Raw genomic sequence first — 23,145 nt, 5'->3', positions numbered from 1 at the left:
TTTAACACATCGAGGGTTAACAGCCAAACAAAAACTCAATATTTATTGCCCTGATTCTGTAGTTTACAGAAACACCCTATATGTGGTCGTAAACTGCTGTACCGGCACACGGCAGGGCGCAGAAGGAAAGGAACGCTATATGGTTTTTGGAGGGCAGATTTCACTGGGATAATTTTAAATTGCCATTTTGGAAACTACGGGATAAGGTGGCAGTTTTGTTGGTACTATTTTAAGGTACATATGATTTTTGGTTGCTCTATATTACACTTTTTGTGATTTAAGGTGACAAAAAATAGCTGTTTTGGCACAGCTTTTAATTTTTGTTATATACAATGTTCATCTGACAGGTTAGATCATGTGGTATTTTTATAGAGCAGGTTGTTACGGACGCGACAATACCAATTATGACTTTTTTTGGTTGTTTGTTTCAGTTTTACATAATAAAGCATTTTTGAAAAAAAAAGATTTTTAAGTGTCTCCATATTCTGAAAACCGTCGTTTTTTTTTAGGTATGAGATGACGGTTTGATTGGTACTATTTTGGAGTGCATATGACTTTTTGATCGCTTGGTATTACACTTTTTGTGATGTAAGGTGACAAAAATGTCTTTTATTTACACACTTTTTATTTAATTAGGGTTAGGTCATGTGATATTTTTATACAGAAAGTTTTACGGATGTGGCGATACTTAATATGTATACTTTTTTTTATTTATTTAAATTTTACACAATAACAGCATTTTAGAAACAAAAAAAATTATGTTTTAGTGTCTCCATATTCTGAGAGCTATAGTTTTTTTTATCTTTTGGGTGATTGTCCTACGTAGATTCTCATTTTTTGCGGGATGAGATGACGGTTTGATTTTGGGGTGCGTATGACTATTTGATCGCTTGGTATTACACTTTTTGTGATGTAAAGTGAAAAAAAAATTGCTTTTTTTTTTACACCTTTTTTTTTTAAAGGTATTTGTCTTTTTGTCCTGGTACTAAGGATTCAAATTGCCGCTTGCTTGTTTTCTCAATTCTTTCACCAAGCTCGTTTCGAAACAGAACTTGTTTCTTCTTCAGTGGTCAAATATATAATCCACAAATGAGAAACACAATGTTTCTTATATTGGGTTGATGTGATTTCCGAAAGTACGGACTTGGCTCTGTCATCATTCCACTGGACTGTGATTGCACATTTATATTCTAAATACAATTACTACATTGTTGTTGATAAATATACCTTTATCTTTATGGATGCGAATATACAAATACATATACATATACTGAAAATGCAATAAAACACTGAAACTTAAGTGTGACAATAGTATGCTGTTAGATGGTCTTAATTATTTGTGATCTGGACTGGATCAAAACTTGAGAGTCTTAGTTAGGTTTATTTGATTCAGTGTGGTTGCTGCCTTCCTGGTTGCCATCAGTGTTAATTTCCTGTTTACACCCTGCATTTTTTTTCATCTATTGTCTCAATTACTTTATTTTAATGGTATGTTTGTTTCCTATAGATTTACTGGTGGCTATATGCATTATGTATATTCCTCTCATAGCTATAGCATATAGTTAGAGAGATATTTACGGATATTTCTACACATGTAGGAAAAACTTAATCAATATTGCCGAGATCTATAACTAGGTATGACTGCAGCTGACCTGATAGCAACCACTCTGTGTTTCTCATTTACCTACTGCATTATTTTATTTTATTTTTATCAGTTGTTCCATTATATCTATTCCTATACAGTATGGTGATATGTGTGCCTAGGGATGTTGTGCATTTTCAGTATATGTATATGTATTTGTATATACGCATCCATAGCGATAAAGGTATATTTATCAACAACAATGTAGTAATTGTATTTATAATATAAATGTGCAATTACAGTACAATGGAATCACGACAGAGCCCAGTCCGTACTTTGGGAAATCACATCACCCCAATATAAGAAACATTGTGTCCCTCATTTTAGCAATTTGAATCCTCAGTACCAGGACAAAAAAGACAAATACCTCGAAAAGAAAACTCATGTCTTGATATTCCAAACCCTCATGCGCCACAACAAAGGTGGCGGCACAGGTGCACAGAGCGGCGAAAGAGTAAACTACTCCAGGGTAGGACTAGAGAACCCGTAACAAGCCACGTATGTATAACTTCAATACTCGCAGCACCTAAACACATATAAAGACAGGTAAGCAATATATCTGCATATACAAACCGAGTGTGTAATGGATATGTGGGAACATAAAGTGGCAACATATTACTACAAAGTATAAGACTAAAACTGAGGAACAAATATAGGAGGATGTGTCTATTTTACCTCCCTACAGCTGCAATAAGAATCTGAGGGACTGTGATTGCAAACATAAAATAACGATACAGGTTTTCATAAGACATGGATGTGTATTTAGTTTTAGAATAAATTAGTATATGTTTTAATTGAAAAAGAGCACTGGCCGTTTGATTGAACAAGTGCTACTGCAGCTAGGTGGTTATAGCAGGGCTGTGCGTTATCCCAGTTGAGCCTCATGTAGCATGTATGTTGCGATCTAAAATAACATGTGTAGACAGATCTTTAGTCTGTTTTTGCAGTGGATCCTACACAGATAAAGTATTATGAAAAGATTTGCACCTGTTCTGTGTTTTTGACCCACACCTGGTTTTGGCTCACAATCATTAAAGGTAATCACTGATCAAACATTGACCAAATAGTGACTGTGTGAAGCCGGCTTAGAAGACTAAATCTGCAGTGCTCATGCAAATGACTATGTAGACCTAGTTTTTGATGGTAGGTTGAAAGTTTCTAATATATTTGTGATCTTGCTCAGGGCACGACTGACCTTTTCTTGTGCCTTTTCTTTTGATGTCCCATCCATCCATTGTAATTCATCCAAAGTCTCAATAAATACTTCACGTACTTTATTTATGAGGTCACTGATCTAGAACATTTCAAGAAATAAACATGATGAAAAGATACATGTGTACAAATCGCTAGTCAGACCACACATGGAGTACTGTGTACAGTTCTGGGCTCCTGTAAACAAGGCAGACATAGCAGAGCTGGAGAGGGTCCAGAGGAGGGCAACTAAAGTAATAACTGGAATGGGGCAACTACAGTACCCTGAAAGATTATCAAAATTAGGGTTATTCACTTTAGAAAAAAGACTGAGGGGAGATCTAATTAATATGTATACATATATCAGGGGTCAGTACAGAGATATATCCCATCATCTATTTATCCCCAGGACTGTGACTGTGACGAGGGGACATCCTCTGCGTCTGGAGGAAAGAAGGTTTGTACACAAACATAGAAGAGGATTCTTTATGGTAAGAGCAGTGAGACTATGGAACTCTCTGCCTGAGGCGGTGGTGATGGTGAATTCACTAAAAGAATTCAAGAGGGGCCTGGATGTATTTCTGGAGCGTAATAATATTACAGGCTATAGCTACTAGAGAGGGGTCGTTGATCCAGGGAGTTATTCTGATTGCTTGATTGGAGTCGGGAAGGAATTTTTTATTCCCCTAAAATGGGGAAAATTGGCTTCTACCTCACAGGTTTTTTTTTTTTTTACTTCCTCTGGATCAACTTGCAGGATGACAGGCCGAACTGGATGGACAAATGTCTTTTTTCGGCCTTATGTACTATGTTACTATGTTACATAAATGCCGATACGGTAAATAGGTTAATCAAAATCTGATCATGGAACTGTGCCTCTTAGCATTCTTTACCATACACAGCTCCATATTTCTGGTTGTGGCTATGCCTAGTATTGTAGCTCAGTCCCATTCCATGCAACTTCTTCAATCAACTGACCGTAGGTCATTAATTTGCTAGTCCCAGAAAAACCCTTAAATTAACCCTATTAGGGAATTTCTTAGTCTCACCCAAGAGCTTCCTATCCCCACCAAGGAGTTTCCTAATTGCACCCCTGAGTTAACTAACCCCAAACAGGAGTTTGCTAACCCCAACAACCTTATAGACCCACATAAAAGGTGGGGCGCTAAGCTAAAGGTGGGGCGCTGTGTAAAATGTTAATACATATTAATAAAAACAGAATGCAATGATTTGCAAATCTCATAGACCCATATTTTAATCACCATAAATCACAGAACACATATCAGATGTTGAAAATGAGGCATTTTACCATTTCATGAAAAAAAAAACTAATTTAGAACTTGATGGCAGCAAATCATCTCAAAAAAGTTGGGATGGGATAATAAAAGGCTGAACAAGTAAATGGTAGTAATAAAAAAGAGTGGTAGGAGCAATTTGCTACTAAGTCACATGACTGGGTATAAAAAGAGCGTGTTAGAAAGGCAGAGTCAATCAGAAACAAATATGGGCAGTCCACCAATCTGTGAAAAACTGCATCTGAAAATTGCGGAACAATTTCCGAAAAATGTTCCTAAACGTAAAATTGTGAAGACTTTGAATATCCACCATCTACAGTACATAATTTAATCAATATACAGAGAATCTTAAGAAATCCATGTGCCCAAGGGACAAGTCTGACATTCAGTATTGGATGCTCATGATGCTCGTGTGCACTGAAGGGAAGAAATTATGGACCCTTCCCATCACTGCCCAGGACTAGGGAGCACAATTGTGGGCGCCGCCACCATGAGTACCATTACTTCCATCCTCACCACCATCACTCCTATCCTCTCTGCTCTTCCCTGCTGCCCACTGCAGAGTCAAAATAAAAAATTGTCCTGTGGTCAGATGAGTCAAAATTTCAAATTATTTTTGGAAACCATGGACAGACTCTCTGCTTGTATGGGGTTGCATTAGTACCAATGGCATGGGCAGCGTACACATCTGGAAAGGCACTATCAATGCTAAACAGTATATAAAGGTTTTAAAATAAAATATGCTCCTGTTCAGACAACGTCTCTTTCAGCAAGACAATGCTAAACCACATACTGCATCCATCACAACAGCATGGGTTGGCAGAAGAGTCATACAGGGAGAGAGAGAAGCGTGCAGCGGCACACCTCTGTCATTGATTCAGCAATGTGCTGTATGAGTACTCTGCTGGATCATTAAGGAAGCAATCAGGGAGGTAAATGCAGTCATGTGGTCATCCAACCCCATGGCGTGTCATGGTCACCCAACCATATGGTGTCAGAATTTTGATTACATACTGACACAGGACATGCTAAGGTATATACAGTATATATGTGTATATATTTTAGATCTCATGTAACTGATATGATTTGATTCAATTACTTTAATACATAAAAGAAAAAAAGAAAACCAATAATATGCAAAATAGTTTTGCCCCATGTATCATCCAGCTACAGGAAATATGTGATTTTTGTTCTTGTACAATTATAGCTTGTACTGTTACATAACTGGTACCAGGAACCAAATAGAATTGCTGAAATAACCAGTTTACTGGCCAAATATTCTTGAATGTTCAGACAGAACAAGATTTTAAACAGAGCCAAATGTAATTCCGAAAGTAGATGAAAAATTTGAAAAACAAGGAATTAAAATGGCTGTTCAGAATGGCCATTTTTGAAAAAAAAAAGTAATAACATGAAAAGTTCTGCAACTTTGTAATGTACTTTGTGTTTCAGTTCGTCATTGTTTTCAAGATCTCTGTTTCCTGAACGTGAGCAGTCTCCTTCACTACTAGACAGTGGCGTACATAGAAAAGTAAGGGCCCCATAGCAAGGCTCAAACCAGGCCCCGCACACAGGACAGAAGGGCTTCTGCCTAAACCCTTTTGAATGACCCTTGGGCGATTTTTCAACTGCCTCAATTGGCAAAACGTTTAGGGTAAAGTCCTGACCAAGTTTTCACCTGCAGTAGAAGAGGAGATAATCCCAACTAAGACTGGGCCCCATCTTGCCCTGGGCCCCATAGGAGTCACATGGTCTGCTGCTATGTTAGTTAAGCCCCTGCAACTAGTGACTGAATACCTGCCCTGATCATGTTCAGATAGCACATCTGCATGACTTGATAAAATAGAGACGGATCTCAATTCAACCTAGAATGGGTTGTGTGGTTTAGAAACACCCTATTATGGCATTCTGGTGGGGTAAGCAGGCTTTTTCTGAACCTTCATCTAGTAACCAGAGTCTTGCTCATTCTCTTTCCCTGTGGTGGTACTGAAGGGGAATTTGTCCACTTGCTCTCAGATTTGCCCAGAATTACAATTCATCATGATTAAAAAAGGAATCTCCAGAATATCAGAAATGTTATAGATAGCTATTTCAAACTCAGTGTTTTCTATGCAATTTCCAGAAATGGTGAAGGAACACTTATTGACCTATTTTTCACAGTTGATGATTGATAAGTTTTGGGAAAATACTAGATGGATAGTATTGTAGTGTGAATATTACATACCATCCTCTTGCTCTCACCAGCAAATGTTTCTTTGACATACATGGCTCCGACAGCGTTCTCCATATTGCTATTGACATAGCTGACGCACTCCCTCCATCGAGCCTCTTCTAATGTGGTCCCATACAGAGCCTAAAATAAATAACCAGGTCACTTCAGTCTACTTATAACAACCATTATTTATCTCCATTCCCTGTACATACAAGAAATATTCCACACTAATATCAATGGTGGCATGGTAGCTTAGTATTTCATACTATTGCTATGTAAACTTGGGGGTCACAGGTTGATGTTTGATCAGGGGCAACATCTACATGAAGTTTTAAATCCTTTCAATGTTCCAATGGGTGCCATGGGATGCTTTTTTTTTTGTTTTCCCACACTCTGAAATACATTTGAGAACTTCAATAAAATTGGCTATAGCATGTGTTCTCATGGGTTCCTCTCAAACTTGTTGGCTTCAAAAGTAATAGACCATGGTATATCCCTAATTCAGAAAGCACTAGAGCAGGAACGTAGTAGATAGGACTAACTACTAACCTGAGGAAGTTAAAGGGAATGTGCGGTGCTAAGATATTGATGAGCTATCCTTAGGATAGGTCATCAATATCAGTTTGGGTGTCCAATGGAGCTAGCTACTCCAAAAAGGAGACAACACAAGGGTAATTTTGAAGAGGAAGCAGCACTTACACAAGAGCTGCTACCCCTTCAAACAGCTGATTCGGTCAGACTAGTCCCTCTAGATGAAGGGGTCGGTATAGTCTGTAGAACCTGAAGATTGAAAAGACAGATTAGTGTCTACTCCAGCTCTTATTACTGTAATAACCTCCAGTATTTTTCGTATGTCACTTTGTACATATAAAAAACTATTTAGCAGTAAATAGATATTGTAATTTACCTTTCTGTAGTTGGCCCTTGCATCTTTGTAGCGTCTGCTGAGACTGCTAACTCTGTCAATTACCAGTCGCCAAACTAGATAATTTTGCAAAGTGCTGATTGGAATGAAAGAAAGTGATCATTAGTTACTCAGTTTGCATTATGGACAAATGAAATTACCCTCTTGTTCTGCATGCTGCAGTGTTTGATCATCTGCATTCATGCAATTAACACATTTTCCAAGTTTTATTACCCCAGTTTCAGGTTTATTGTCAAAAAGCTCCATGTTACCATAGGCATATACATGAAAGTTAAAGAAGACTGTTGTATTATTATTACGGACACGGTACCTTCACACGTTGCAGATTACGCTAATTTATTCTGTGCTTGAAATCCACAATGTAATACAGTACCAGTAAAGTGAATGAAATTTGACAAATCTCATGTACACTTTGCTTTTTATTTCCGTGCAGAAATTGACCTGCTGTGTGGACTTTGAAATCTGCAGCAAGTCAACTGAAGAGAAATCAGCAGCAAAGTCCACAGCCTATCTGCATAATGGATTTGGACAGTTGTTGAATGATAGGGGGAGCCCATGAGACTGATATGAGGTCCTAGAAAGAGAGACCCATTCCTGATTGGATTTGACCCTGTTTTATGGTGTTGAGAACCTGCATAAGGATGTGGGGGGGGGTGTCATTTATGACCGGATATAGACCAGTTTTGTGTTGTATATCTGGCGCAGATTCTGTTGCATGCCATGGTGCAGCAGAATCTGCAACTTCTTCCCTGCTCACGCCATGTCTAAAAAAGTGGGCGTTACGTGGGCAGGGAAGGGGTCGGTAGGTCCATTTAATTTACCATTTTTTGTCCCTGAATTAGAATCGGTGATTGGTGCACCAAAGGTACGTTGAGGCCAGCACCTCAACATAATTTCGGCAGTCCACCGCCAGCTCTAGGACTTATTAAGACCGGCATCTTATTAAATGTTCCCCGTGGTCTTTCAAGGGGCTGTAATGTTAACAAACTAGGAAATGGAAAATGTGCTGAAGTCATGAAAATGGAATGAGAAGTAGTAGAGGAGGAGTAATTGGCCAGTGAGCAGCAAACAAGAAGTACAGTAGCTGCAAGTGTTAACTGTGCTCCTGTGCTTCTGCATGGAGCTCTAGCAGGGCTTCGAAGACCTCATCCATGTACAACCTTTTGCCTATGGAATTATACATAGATTCTGTGGGGCAGCCATGCAGAAACCACCTACCATTGTTTATAAACTGAAGTTTGTGCTGCTGTTCATGTGGCTGTGGTTTATATTGTGCAACCGTGAAAAAAGGGAATATGCAGCAAAAAAAGTAGGGTTTCTGCCTTAGAATCCATGGCAGATTTTAACAAAGGCAAAATCTGCCACGTGAACTAGCATCTAACATTGCAGAGGAAAGCAGCACTTGGATAAAGAAGAGCAAGAAGGTCAGTGCATGTTATCCAGACCTTGATCCAGGGTCCAAACAAGTAGGTACCGTGGGGAAAACAGTGCTCTGGTTCTTATGAAAAATGATCAATGCATTGGCTCAATGTGCTTTGCCACAATCCCAGAATCGCAATAAATGGTGCAGAAAATCTGTTCCACTCACCTTAATGAGGATTGCAGAAATCCATTTACTTCCCACCAAAGCAACCCCATTCAGATGAATAGAAGTGATTTTCTGCAACAATAGCTACTACGTATGAAGGTACGGTACCATTAAACTGACACTGCAGTCTCTGATGCAACAGTGGCCTGGCTTAAGGCTGTATCACACTGGCCGATATTTCGGCCGATAATCGCTAACGAGTGTACGCATGAATGCTTGTTACCGATCATCTTGCAGTGTAATACTGCTGCCGATTGCTCGATGAATGAAAAAAATGCTTGTTCATCGAGCAAGTCTGTTTTTTAAGTATGCTTATAAATCAGCGCTTCCCAGCAGCAGATCGTGCTTTCTAATAATGGTCTGCTGCTGCCAAACCGGTAGACAGTATGGGGACGAGTGATGGCATAGTGATGGCTCCTCCTGATGCTGTGGAGGAAATTGGTGCATGTAAAAGCAGCGGTCTCCTCCGTTAGCTAGAAAGCAATTGCCGGGTGGGAATGCTTCCCTCCCGACAATCGCTTGCAGATCTGCCTGTCTAATACAGGCTTTAGTGTGTGTGTGTATATGACAACAGTAGAGATGTGCAAGTTGATTCTAAACTAATGATTTGTTAGAAATTTGACTAAAATTAATTTGCCAAACAAATCAGAAATTTTGGCAATTCGTTTCAGACGAATCACTTAAAAATGTCGCCCAGCCCCATTTTTACTGTGCAAATTGGAGGGAAAAACAACAGGAAGGAAAAAGATAGAGGATGACATGACCCTGAATTGTCCTGATTAGCTCAGAGGCTGATAGACAACCTGATCAGCCGACCAGGTTCAGTATTCACCCAGGTACTTCCGCGCAGAAAGTAGAAACGCCATTTTGTATGCAACTGGGGTTGTGATAGGATATGTTGTGGCTGTGTCTGCAAAAAAACAATAGCAGACACACGCCAGTTGCTAGGGACTCTGTAGTGGCACTATCGGGAGGAAATTGTAAGTATAATTAGGTAGATTTTAGAGTTTTGTCAGGGAAACCTTAGCATAGACAGTGTGAGTGAGGGACTGGTCACTGTCTAAGTTGTTTCATACAGCTTGCCAAAAAGTTCTAAATCCTGCAAAAGACTCATATTATTCTGTATTAGAATTTTTTTTTTAAAGCTTCTACAGTTTATAGGCTTATTGCCAGCACCCCAATAGCATACATTCTGCTGCAATCTGAGGAATTGCCTCCTTCTTCTTCTTTTTTTTTTTTTTTAAAGCTGTTTCTATTTGCCATTTTTATTTGGGCATTATACCCGTATTATGCGCATTGTATATCACTTCAAGAAACCGTTCAGTGTTATAGCAAAAGCAATATAGCAATAATGCCATTATTATACATGAGTTAGTGAACATGTTGTATATTACTTCAAGAAACAGTTCAATATGTTGTATATTACCAAAAGATACTATTCAGTGTTATAGCAAATGCATTTTACTGCAATAACGCAATTAATATCCATGTGTTATTGAACATATTGTATAATACTTCAAGATACTGTTCAGTGCTATATCAAAAGCAGTATGGCAATAACGCCATTATTATTCCTGTGGTAGTGAACTCGTATATTACTTCGAGGTACAGTCCACTGTTTATAGCAAACACATTTTAGTGCAAAAAATGCATCCGAGTGTAGTGTGTTTGTAAAAGGAGAGGGACATTTAATTGCACCTCTGTCTTTAACTTATATATATATATTTTTTTTTAAAACACTTGCAATTTTTCTAGTACTGTTTACCGTATTTTTCACCCTATAAGACGCACTCCCCCCCCCCCAAAAGTGGGAGGAAAATGGCAGTGCGTCTTATGGGGCGAAGGCTGCCATTTTTACACTGATACACCGCCGACCGCAAGCTGCACAGCGCGGCCGGCGTGTGTATCAGCGAGGGGGGAGGAGGGGCTGGAGGCCGGCCTTTAGTTTTATAATAGCAGAGGGGCCCGATGCAGCCACTGTATTCTATTGCACTGGGCCCCACTCACTGTACTAATGGTATCTGTAACTGCAGGTAGGCAATGGTTACTATACATATGTTCGATCCAGCACTGAGCAGCCTGTACTTACGATCATAGCAGGCTGGATGCTGGAGGCAGGAGGCTGGGCGGGCGGGCATTGGCAGTGTAACTTCCTACATCACGTGCCTGCTCCGCCCACTTTATGAATGAAGCAGGCGGCGCAGGCACGTGACGTAGGAAGTTACGCTGCCAGTGCCCGTCCAGCCTCCTGCCTCCTCCCCCCAGCCCCTGTATTGGGGGTCATTCACAGTGGCTGACACTGTTATGGGGGGATCTGTGGATGTCAAATAGCATAAGATACTATTTATCTGTCATCCACAGATCCCCCCATAGCAGTGTCATGCCATCCACAGATGCCCCCATAACAGTGCCATCCACACAGTGTCAGCCACAGACCCCCATAACAGTGTCAGCCACAGACCCCCATAACAGTGTCAGACACAGACCCCCATAACAGTGTCAGCCACAGACCCCCATAACAGTGCCATCCACAGACCCCCATAACAGTGCCATCCACAGACCCCCATAATAGTGTCATTCACAGGCTACCATTAGTTCAAAGCCCACCAAAAGCACACCTTTTGGTTCAAATTTTTTTTCTCTTATTTTCCTCCTCAAAAACCTACGTGCACCTTATGGGCCGATGCGTCTTATAGGGCAAAAAATACGGTAATTGATCTGTGTACCAAACCTGTGACTTTTCATGTATAGGCCTCATAATAGAATGTCTGGTAAATGGCAAACAATAGACCCAAGCCTCATCATCGACCAGAGGCAGTGTACTGCCAGAACCTACCAAGAAAGCTACCAGGGCCTGATCTGCTTCTATTATGGTCAGCTCAGGAACTAGTGACGCGGCTGATACTGTGGGCACAGGCTCAAAACATACTAGACCTAGGCCAAGCTTGGCTGCTGCTAGTTCTGTGCAAGTATCTCCCATTTGGCAGTTTTTCTCCACAGTGCCAGAAGACAAAAGCATTGCCGTGTGCAAGATCTGCAGGATTTAAATAAGCCATGGACGATTAAACACAAACATAGACACCACGGCTCTATTGCAACACATGAAACGGCATCACCAGTGTCTGTGTGAAAATAAAAATAGCCGTCAGCTAGTGTAACAAAAGTGTCCTCCTTCTCCCGGCTTCATTTGCGGCAGCTAGGCTACAACCACATGCAGTGCAGTGTCTGTCGACAGCCATAGATAACGGAATGTGTAGCCAGGAAACAACAATACGCGCCTAGCAATCCGCTGGGGTGCAAGCTGAACTCCCACCGGCCAAGTTGCTGGTGGTGCAGTGGTTTCTATTGCACTTAGTGGATTCTGTTGCCTTTATGGAACTGATGGCGTGCTCTCAGCCTTGCTGGAAGATATCTGGCCTCTATTATTTCTCAAAAAAGTCATCTCTGGCTCGTACTCCCATGTGGTGGAGAATGTGTCTGGCTCCTTGCAATTCTCGCTTTGTGGCAAGGTGCACACCAGCACGGACACTTGAAGCAGCTGTTAAGGGCAATGACAGTACATGTTTTTCACGGCACACTTGGTCAATATTTTTTGTGGCAGCGGTGATGCAACACCAAAGCAACAAGGCCAATTCCTATTGTCCCACCCAAACAGACAAAGGGGGAGGGGCATGGATCTATGAGGATTTTGACACATCTCTGGATGAATGATGAACATATCTGTCCTTGCTGATGGTGCTCTATCATGCCACTGCCGCTGTCTACCTATCATGTTCATGTACAGTATGGCTGCTGCTGCCACCACCGCCGCAGCTACTACTCCCTGCTGCTAATACCCCTACTGCCATTTTCATTACCCCTACAGCCACTATCATTACCAATACATAGTCACCATTACTATGACTACTATCCTAATAGAAAAATCATTTTTAAGCACCACTATATTACCCCTACACACTTTACCCTTTCCATATCCACAGTGTACTAATGCTGCTCCCAAATAAAAGGGAGAATTTTTCCAGGCTTGTTCAACTTCACAAGCCACTGTTTCTTCTAACAGTTAAAAGAGTTTCCCAAGATTTTTATACTGATAACCTATTCTCTGGATAGGTCTTCAGTATTTGATCGGTGTGGGTCCAACACCTGAAACCCCCGTGATCAACTGTTTTGAGAAGGTATCAGCTCTCCTGTGAGCGCCTCTGCCTTCTCGCAGCTTACCAAGCACAGCACCCTACATTGTATAGTGGCTGTGCCTGGTATTGCACTCAGCCCCACTCACTTGAATGGGGCTAAGCTGCTCCTAGGCCATGTGACATATGAGCGTGTCGTCACTCGGCCTAGGAAAAACAGAGAGAAGGCCACAACGCTAACAGAAGCGCTGCTGCCTTCTCAAAAAGCTGATTGGTGTGGGTCCCGGGTGTCAGACCCCCAGCAATCAGATTCTCTGAATAGGTCATCAGTATAAAAATCTCGGAAAACCTGTTTAACACTTGTTCATGTATAAATACTTGCAGGCATTCTGCCCCTGTTAATGCATCATTTTTGGACGCTTATACAGAACGCTTTTTTTTCCTGACATTAACGTGTGTGTGTGTATAAATGGCGGAAGGGATTTCCCATTAAGGCATAATTTTTGGACACTTGGTCCCAACAAGTTGCTGTTTTTTTCCCATAACACAATGTGTGTTTAAACATCGTCTGCCCCCTAATAAGGGACACATTTTGGAAGGTTTATAATATAAAAAAGCATAACACATGTGTCACGGTGCGGTTCACTGTGCCCTGTGATGCCATGCAGGCTGGCTGCATGCGCCCTGGCGTACTGGCTGCAGGCCAAAATCCTGTGCAGGCTGGTTGCTAGGGGCTGCATGCTGGCTGCGGTATCTGGTGTGAACCTGCCTGTGTACGTGTGTACCCCTTTGACCGTGTCTGTGTTTGTATCTGTGTATCCTGGTTGCCATGGGCAATGCCCTGTTCTGTGTTTCCTGGTTGCCATGGGCAATGCCCAGTACTGCAGCCTTGTGCTGTGTTCTGGTTCCCTGACCTGTAAGGGTTAATACCCCTGAATTGCTCTGTGGGTGTGTTCCTCACAGGTGCACTTGTTGGGCAGGTATTTTTCCCTGGTATCTGTGTGATCTGGGTCAGTTCTGTTTTCGTTTATCTGTCGGTCAGTCTTGTTTGTTCTGTGCCTAACTATGATGTTTCACCCCTTGCTACTGACCCTTGGGGTCCCTGCTGCCGTTCATGTCTGCCCATGTTTCTGTGTGGTATTCCTTGTTCTGCATTGATGTTTCCGTTTGGTTGCTTTGTTATGTTTTTGCCTGTTTATGTCTGTATCTGAATCTGCCCATAGCTTAGCAGAGCTGTATCTGCGTCCGAGCGCTTAGCAGAGCGTATCTGTGTCTGTTTCTGTTATGCCTGTTTCTGTTCTTGTTTGTGGCAGTTTACTCTGCTTCTGTTCATGTCTGTTTGTCTGCCTGCGGAAAAATCGCCATCCGTGTGCAGCTCTGCCCGGGGCCGCTTAGCTCCCACTGCTTGCGGCGCAGGTAACTGCTTCTGGCTCTGTCCTGTCTATTCCTGGTTTTTGTTATGCCTTTAATTCGATTCATGCCTGTACTTCTGTAGATACCTTCGTAGGTATCTCCTGATCCTCCTGACCAGTTGCTACTGTACGGGTGTGGCTCTGGAGTGGCACCTGGCAGCTACCCTAACAGCGAAGTCTATCCCCACCATCAGGGGCCCTAGTGAAGTCCAGGTAGCTCCTTAGTCACGCCCCTTCTGGGTACATACCGTCAGTAGCACAGTGGGTTTTCACCCGCTGATCTGTGCAGTACTCTGCGGCACGTCTGTCATTGTCATGTGCTTCTGTTGCCTTGCATTAAAGTTTCTGTGTTCTGTAGCCTGTTTTGCCCGTGTCCTGCCTTGCCTGACATCTCGGGGGTTCCCCGCGGGATCTCCGGCACGTTACAACATGTGATGGCATGGTGTGTTTTTAATAACACTGTTTGACAACACCATGAGTTTATCCATAGCCATATACAGTATGTCAATGTCACTCTGACATTATCTGCTATTGTTGTCATTGTGTCTAAGAGCTTAACCCCTTCTACCCCGGGCCAGTTTTCGCCCTCCTGCCTAGGCCATTTTCTGCAAATCTGACATGTGTCACTTTATGCGGTAATAACTTTGAAACACTTTTATTGATCCAAGCCATTCTGAGATTGTTTTCTCGTGACACATTGTACTTCATGATAGTCATAAATTTGAGTCAATATATTTCACCTTTATTTATGAAAAAAATCTCAAATTTACCAGTAATTTTGAAAAATTATCAATTTTCAAAATTTCAATTTCTCTGCTTTTAAAACAGAAAGTGATACCTCATAAAATTTTTATTACTTCACATTCTCCATATGTCTACTTTATGTTGGCATCATTTTGTAAATGTCATTTTATTTTTTTTAAGATGTTAGAAGGCTTAGAATTTTAGAAGCAATTCTTAAACTTTTTAAGAAAATGTCCAGAACCCACTTTTTAAGGACCAGTATCACGACCGCTACCCCAGCAGCAGTCGTGTCGCACCAGACGGAGGGGAAGGGGGACCCTTATCTACGGATGGGAATAGTATGGCCACCCCTGACTAACCCTAAGCTGGCACCTGTCTGCCCTGATACCCTAGACGGGGTGTGAACCCGTGCGGCGAGCAGGATGCCTAAAACCTTTAGTCACCCTAACAAGCCTAGAGTGGGGAAAGGCCGATGGGAACACTAGTCACCATCACTCATGTCTAGGAGAACAGCAGGGGAAGACAGCAACAAACAAACTATATCAGAGATAGACTTATCCAGTCACGAGCAGAGAAGGCGATCCCAATCACGACAGTCCACGCCGGACAAGAGCTCCACAGCAACACGATCAAACGATCTCCTTCAAAGGTCAGAATAGAACTGGAAGTAAGGACTATATCTGGCAATGACTGCAAGTGAAAGTGAAACTAATATAGTAGCTGGGAGTGGCAGACAGGACTCACCTGAGAAGGATGCCTACAAACTCCCAGTCAGGAGAAAAAAGGTTCACAAGGCAAAACCCAGATGACATACCCTGAACCACGGAGCAAACTCACAAGCTATCGCGAGTAGCAAGTCGCTGCGACCTTCTCCTCCCAGACCTGTCTGGATCAGTCACAGTCGTGACAGTACCCCCCTTTCTACGAGGGGCCCCTGGACCCTCAAGACCAGGCCTCTCCGGATGGGAGCTATGAAAAGCCCGAATGAGTCTGTCCGCTTTTATCTCTGATGCTGGAACCCACATTCTCTCTTCGGAACCATAACTTTTCCAGTGCACCAGGTACTGAAGAGAGCGACGAACATATCGTGAATCAACAATCTTTTCTACCTGAAACTCAAGACTGCCATCAACAACCACCGGTGGAGGCGGTAGTGGCAATGGTTCAGGAGGTTCTACATATCTCTTAAGCAGAGATCTGTGGAGGACATTATGGATCCTTAGAGTCTGAGGTAGCTCAAGACGAAAAGCCACCGGGTTAATGATCTTAATTACCCTATAAGGACCAATAAATCTCGGACCTAATTTCCACGAGGGAACCTTCAACTTGATATTTCTGGTAGACAACCACACCAAGTCATTCACCCCAAGGTCCGGACCTTCAGAGCGCTTCCTATCAGCCGCACGTTTGTATCTACCACCAATTCTCTTCAAATTTTCTTGCACACTCTGCCACACTGAAGAAAGTGAAGACGCAAATCGTTCCTCCTCGGGAATCCCAGACGGCCCCCCCCTCACTAAACGTACAAAACTGAGGATGGAAACCATACGCACCAAAAAATGGTGACTTATCGGTGGATTCTTGACGACGATTATTAATGGCAAACTCGGCTAACGGTAAATAAGATGACCATTCCTCCTGATTTTCGGAAACAAAGCATCTCAAATATGTCTCTAGGTTTTGATTGGTACGTTCAGTCTGACCGTTGGACTGTGGATGGAAAGATGAAGAAAACGACAGATGAACCCCTAAACGAGAACAAAAAGCTTTCCAAAATTTTGAAACGAATTGGGTACCACGATCCGAAACAATATCGGAAGGGACCCCGTGAAGCTTCACGATGTGGTCAATAAAAACCTGAGCCAGTGTGTTAGCATTAGGCAATGCGGCAAGAGCAATAAAGTGCACCATTTTACTGAATCTTATATAAAATACAGCGGCTCACCCCTATCACGTATGGATAGGTGCTCACCCTCCGGTCCTACCCTCAGGACCTAGAAGAAGAAATGGAATATGTACGAAATGAGGGGGCACTCACATACGGGAAACACTGGACGATTAGGTAAATGTGATTTAATATTCTAAAAACAGACCCCTAAAATTTACATAAGAAAATATACTGTAACAACCTATAAATTACATATATATGAATCCTAATAGCACATTGGTATAGCGTGCTGGCGTAAAATGCTGTTATGCGTGGTATCACATACGGTCCATATAGGCAATCTCCCAATTCAAATATATAGACTGGCGAATATATATTTGAATTGGGAGATTGCCTATATGGACCGTATGTGATACCACGCATAACAGCATTTTACGCCAGCACGCTATACCAATGTGCTATTAGGATTCATATATATGTAATTTATAGGTTGTTACAGTATATTTTCTTATGTAAATTTTAGGGGTCTGTTTTTAGAATATTAAATCACATTTACCTAATCGTCCAGTGTTTCCCGTATGTGAGTGCCCCCTCATTTCGTACATATTCCATTTTACTGAATCTGTCAACAACTACAAGAATAACAGTTTTCCCCGCTGATACTGGTAGATCCGTAATGAAATCCATTGACAGGTGCGTCCAAGGCCTGTTGGGGATGGCCAGAGGTAAAAGACGCCCTGCCGGACGAGTATGATCTACCTTAGAACGAGCACAGGTAGCACATGCAGACACAAAATTCAACACCTCCTGGCGCCATTTAGGCCACCAGAACCGACGAGACACTAACTCAGAGGTTGCCCTACTACCTGGGTGTCCTGCCAGTGTGGAGTTATGGTGTTCTTTTAGTATCTCCAGTCGTAAATTTTCTGGCACAAACAGTTTACCCGAGGGGCAGGAGGCCGGGGCGTCCCCCTGAGCTTCCAAAACCCTCCCCTCCAAACCTGAGTGTAATGCAGAGACCACCACCCCCTTTTGCAAAATGGGCTCTGGTACCTCAACATCACCCCCTCCAGGAAAACTTTGAGACAATGCATCCGCCTTAGTATTTTTTGCCCCCGGGCGATAGGTTATTACAAAATTAAACCTAGTAAAAAATAACGACCACCGAGCCTGTCTAGGGGTGAGACGTTTAGCAGACTCCAGATATAATAAGTTTTTGTGATCAGTAATCACCGTGACGGGATGAACCGCCCCCTCCAAAAAATGACGCCACTCCTCAAAAGCCAACTTAATAGCCAAAAGTTCCCTGTTGCCAATATCATAGTTCCTTTCTGCAGTAGACAATTTCTTCGAAAAGAAAGCACAAGGACGCCATTCACCAGGGGCCAGGCCCTGAGATAGTACCGCTCCCACCCCCACCTCTGATGCGTCAACCTCTACAATAAAAGGAAGCGAGACATCTGGCTGTACGAGAATAGGGGCCGAGGTGAATCTCTCCTTCAGAGATGCAAAGGCAGTTTTGGCTGCATGTGACCATTTGGAAAAATCGGATCCCTTTCGGGTCATGTCCGTCAGTGGTTTGACCAACAAGGAATAGTTTTTTATAAACTTTCTATAAAAATTGGCAAACCCCAGGAAGCGTTGCAATGCCTTTAGGTTCTCAGGCAGATCCCAGTCTATAATCGCCCAGACTTTCTCTGGATCCATGTGGAAACCTGAATCTGACAACACATACCCCAGAAATGGCAGTTCTTTTACGACGAACACACATTTTTCTAACTCAGCAAACAATTTGTTGGCCCTTAGTATCTGCAGCACTTGTCTCACATGGATCTTATGTGTATCCAGATCCGGGGAATAGACCAGGATGTCATCAAGATATATCACAACAAATCTCCCGATAAGGTGACTAAAAATATCGTTGACAAAATGTTGGAATACCGCAGGCGCATTAGTAAGACCAAATGGCATGACCAGATTTTCATAATGCCCTTCCGGAGTATTAAAAGCCGTCTTCCACTCATCCCCCTCTTTGATGCGAACCAGGTTATAGGCTCCTCTGAGATCCATTTTGGAGAACCATTTAGCACCAGCAACCTGATTAAAGAGGTCGGGAATGAGAGGAAGAGGATAGGGATATCGGATAGTTATCCGGTTTAATTCCCGGAAATCCAGGCAAGGACGTAGGCCCCCATCTTTCTTTTTAACGAAAAAGAACCCTGCAGCCACAGGTGAAGAAGAGGGTCTGATGTGTCCCTTAGCCAAACTCTCCGAAATATAATCTTTCATAGCCTTCCTCTCCGGGCCGGAAAGATTGTATAACCGGGTTTTAGGTAGTTTGGCCCCAGGTAGTAGATTAATCGGGCAATCATATGGACGATGAGGTGGTAACCCCTGACAACCCTTCTCAGAGAACACATCCATAAAATCTGACAGAAAGGCAGGTAAAGATGTTACAGAGAGTGTAGAGCACCTACTACTCAAGCAGTTGTCCTTACAATGTTCACTCCACTCCACAATCTCCCCGGCCTGCCAATCCACCACTGGATTGTGAGTCACCAGCCAGGGAAGCCCCAATACCATAGGAGCCGGAAGACCGTCCAGGACATAACACGAGATATGCTCTTTATGGAGGTCCCCTACCTGCAGATGGATATTATGAATGATCTGAGTTAACTCTTTCTGAGTAAGAGGGGAGGAGTCGATGGCAAAAACAGGAATAGTTCTGCGTATCGGTTCTGGAGTAAAACCCAGAGCCTGAGCAAACCGTGAATCCACCAAGTTGACCCCCGCCCCACTGTCCAAAAAGACGGAACAGATCTCAGTCTTATTGCCCGCCTCAACGGTAGCGGACAACAAAAACTGAGACATGCGTATGGAGGAAACGAATACGCCCAGACTGTTATCCTCCGCACAATCTGGGGACTCTAGTTTTCCCGGCGGCTCCTTTGTTTGTGGTCTCTTGGGTTCTGAGGGACAAACCTTTACAAAATGACCCCTCCCCCCACAACGAAAACAAACCTCTGACCTACAGCAGAACTTAGGAGGATTCACCCGTCTAGTGGCGCCCCCTATTTGCATTGGTTCGACTGGATCATAACAAACCGATCCCTGCCCTATAGAGGCCTCCGTAAAATTTAATAGTCTCTCCCTGAGTCTTCTGTCGATTCTTATGGACAGAGACATAGCAGCCTCCAGAGACCCAGGGACCTCGTATACCGCCAGCGCGTCTTTTAATTTTTCAGACAACCCCTGGCAGAACTGACTCCTAAGGGCCGAGTCGTTCCATAACGTATCAGTAGCCCACCTATGGAATTCGGAACAATATAGTTCAGCAGATCGGTTCTCTTGCCGAAGTCTACGTAGCTTAGACTCAGCCAGTGAGACCCTGTCCGGGTCATCATATACGAGACCCAGGGCTTCAAAAAACTCCTCCACTGATCGTAAGGCCAGAGAGTCTGATGGTAGGGAGAAAGCCCAAGCCTGCGGATCTCCTTGCAGGAGAGAAATTACAATACCCACCCGTTGTTCCTCACCGCCGGAGGATCTAGGGCGTAACCTGAAGAACAATTTGCAAGCTTCTCCGAAGGTTACAAATTGGTCTCTCCCTCCTGAGAACCTATCAGGTAAAGCCACTTTTGGCTCAGGAGTACCTTGGTTTCCCGTAGCAACGGTGGAACCCAAGGATGGCTGCTGCTGCTGCAGCACTGTTGCTTTTAATCCTGCCACTTCAAGGGATAATCCCTGTAATTGTTTCGCCAAAACCGTAACCGGATTCATAGTGGAACAGAAAAATACAAAGCAAAACAGCAAGCAAAAAAAAAAAAAGAAATGTCACTTTTTTTTTTTTAAAAGGCCAGATATACTGTCACGACCGCTACCCCAGCAGCAGTCGTGTCGCACCAGACGGAGGGGAAGGGGGACCCTTATCTACGGATGGGAATAGTATGGCCACCCCTGACTAACCCTAAGCTGGCACCTGTCTGCCCTGATACCCTAGACGGGGTGTGAACCCGTGCGGCGAGCAGGATGCCTAAAACCTTCAGTCACCCTAACAAGCCTAGAGTGGGGAAAGGCCGATGGGAGCACTAGTCACCATCACTCATGTCTAGGAGAACAGCAGGGGAAGACAGCAACAAAACAAACTATATCAGAGATAGACTTATCCAGTCACGAGCAGAGAAGGCGATCCCAATCACGACAGTCCACGCCGGACAAGAGCTTCACAGCAACACCATCAAACGATCTCCTTCAAAGGTCAGAATAGAACTGGAAGTAAGGACTATATCTGGCAATGACTGCAAGTGAAAGTGAAACTAATATAGTAGCTGGGAGTGGCAGACAGGACTCACCTGAGAAGGATGCCTACAAACTCCCAGTCAGGACAAAAAGGTTCACAAGGCAAAGCCCAGATGACATACCCTGAACCACGGAGCAAACTCACAAGCTATCGCGAGTAGCAAGTCGCTGCGACCTTCTCCTCCCAGACCTGTCTGGATCAGTCACAGTCGTGACAACCAGTTCAGATCTGAAGTCACTTTGTGGGGCTTACATAGTGGAAACCCCCCATAAATGACCCCATTCTAGAAACTACACCCGTCAAGTTATTCAAAACTTTGTTAACTCAAACTTTTTTTTAACCCTTTAGGTGTTCCACAAGAATTAAAGGAAAATGGAGATGAGATTTCAAAATGTAACTTTTTTGTCAGATTTTCCATTTTAATAAATTTTTTTCTTTAACACATCGAGGGTTAACAGTCAAACAAAACTCTATATTTATTACCCTGATTCTGCGGTTTACAGAAACACCCCATATGTGGTCATAAACTGCTGTACGAGCACACGGCAGGGCGCAGAAGAAAAGGAACTCCACATGGTTTTTGGAAGGCAGATTTTGCTGGACTGGTTTTTAGATGCCATGTCCCATTTGAAGCCCCCCTGATGCACACTTACAGTAGAAACTCCCAAAAAGTAACTAGAGGATAAGGTGCCAGTTTTATTGGTACTATTTTGGAGTACATATGATTTTTGGTATCGTTTTTATTTTTTACAACATTCATCTGACAGGTTAGATCATAAGCTATTATAATAGAGTAGGTTGTTATGGATGCAATGATATCAAATATGTCTACTTTCTTTGTTTTTAGTTTTACATAATAAAGCATTTTTAGAAAATGCGTCTCCATTTTCTTAACGCTTTCTTTTCATTTTTTTTTGCCGATCGTCTTGTGCAGGGGCTCATTTTTTGCAGGAAGAGTTAACGTTTTTATTAGTACTATTTTTGGGTACATATGATTTTTTGATCATTCATTATTACACTTTATAGGCAAGGTGACCAAAAAATTGGTTGTTTTGGCACAGTTTATATTGATTTTATTTTTACAGTGTTCACCTGAGGGGTTAGGTCATGGGACTTTTTTTTAGAGCAGATCGTTACAGACGTGGCAATATCTAATATGTATAATTTTTCTTATTAATTAAAGTTTTACACAATAATAGCATTTTTGAAACCCAAAAAAATGATGTTTTAGTGTCTCCATAGTCTGAGAGCCATAGCTTTTTTATTTTTTGACTGATTGTCTTAGGTAGGGTCTTATTTTTTGCGGGATAAGGTGACAGTTTGGTATTATTTTCTAGGGTATATGTCTTTTTTTATCGCTTGGTGTTGCATGTTAGGTGACAAAAAAATGGCTTTTTTGGCACTGTTTTTTTTTTTTTTTTACGGTGTTAGGTCATGTGATATTTTTATAGAGCTGGTTGTTATGGACTCGGCGATACCTAATATGTATACTTTTTACATTTATTTCACTTTAACACATTAATAGCATTTTTGAAGAAAAAAAAAGGATGTCTTAATGTCTCCATGTTCTGAGAGCTATATTTTTTTTTTAGCAATTCTCTTATGTAGGGGCTCATTTTTTGTGGGATTAGGTGATGGTTTTATTAGTACCATTTGGAGGGACATACGCCTTTTTGATCACTTGGTGTGGCACTTTTTGTAATGTAAGCTGACAAAAATGTATTTTTTTGACACAGTTTTTATTCATTTTTTTATAGTGTTTATCGGACAGCGTGGATCATGTGATATATTTATAGAACTGGTCGTTACGGACACGGT

At 42.4% G+C, this 23,145-nt stretch overlaps 1 protein-coding gene across 1 annotated transcript in view; it reads right to left on the bottom strand.

Annotated features, from left to right (window-relative positions):
• MMEL1 (membrane metalloendopeptidase like 1) overlaps positions 1 to 23,145 on the bottom strand; it is a 184,108-nt gene that overhangs the window by 27,811 nt on the left and 133,152 nt on the right. Inside the window, exons 12-14 of the mRNA XM_040430054.1 lie at positions 7,248 to 7,341; positions 6,353 to 6,481; positions 2,838 to 2,936 (exon numbers count right to left, since the gene is read on the bottom strand). Coding sequence (XP_040285988.1) covers positions 2,838 to 2,936; positions 6,353 to 6,481; positions 7,248 to 7,341 — 322 coding nt within the window. The remainder of the gene's footprint in view (positions 1 to 2,837; positions 2,937 to 6,352; positions 6,482 to 7,247; positions 7,342 to 23,145) is intronic.

Source organism: Bufo bufo, chromosome 1 (genome assembly GCF_905171765.1).
Source record: "Bufo bufo chromosome 1, aBufBuf1.1, whole genome shotgun sequence".
NCBI classification, from domain to species: Eukaryota; Metazoa; Chordata; class Amphibia; order Anura; family Bufonidae; genus Bufo; species Bufo bufo.
Note: the sequence above shows the minus strand (reverse complement) of the source record. Positions and strands in the feature narration are given on the sequence as shown.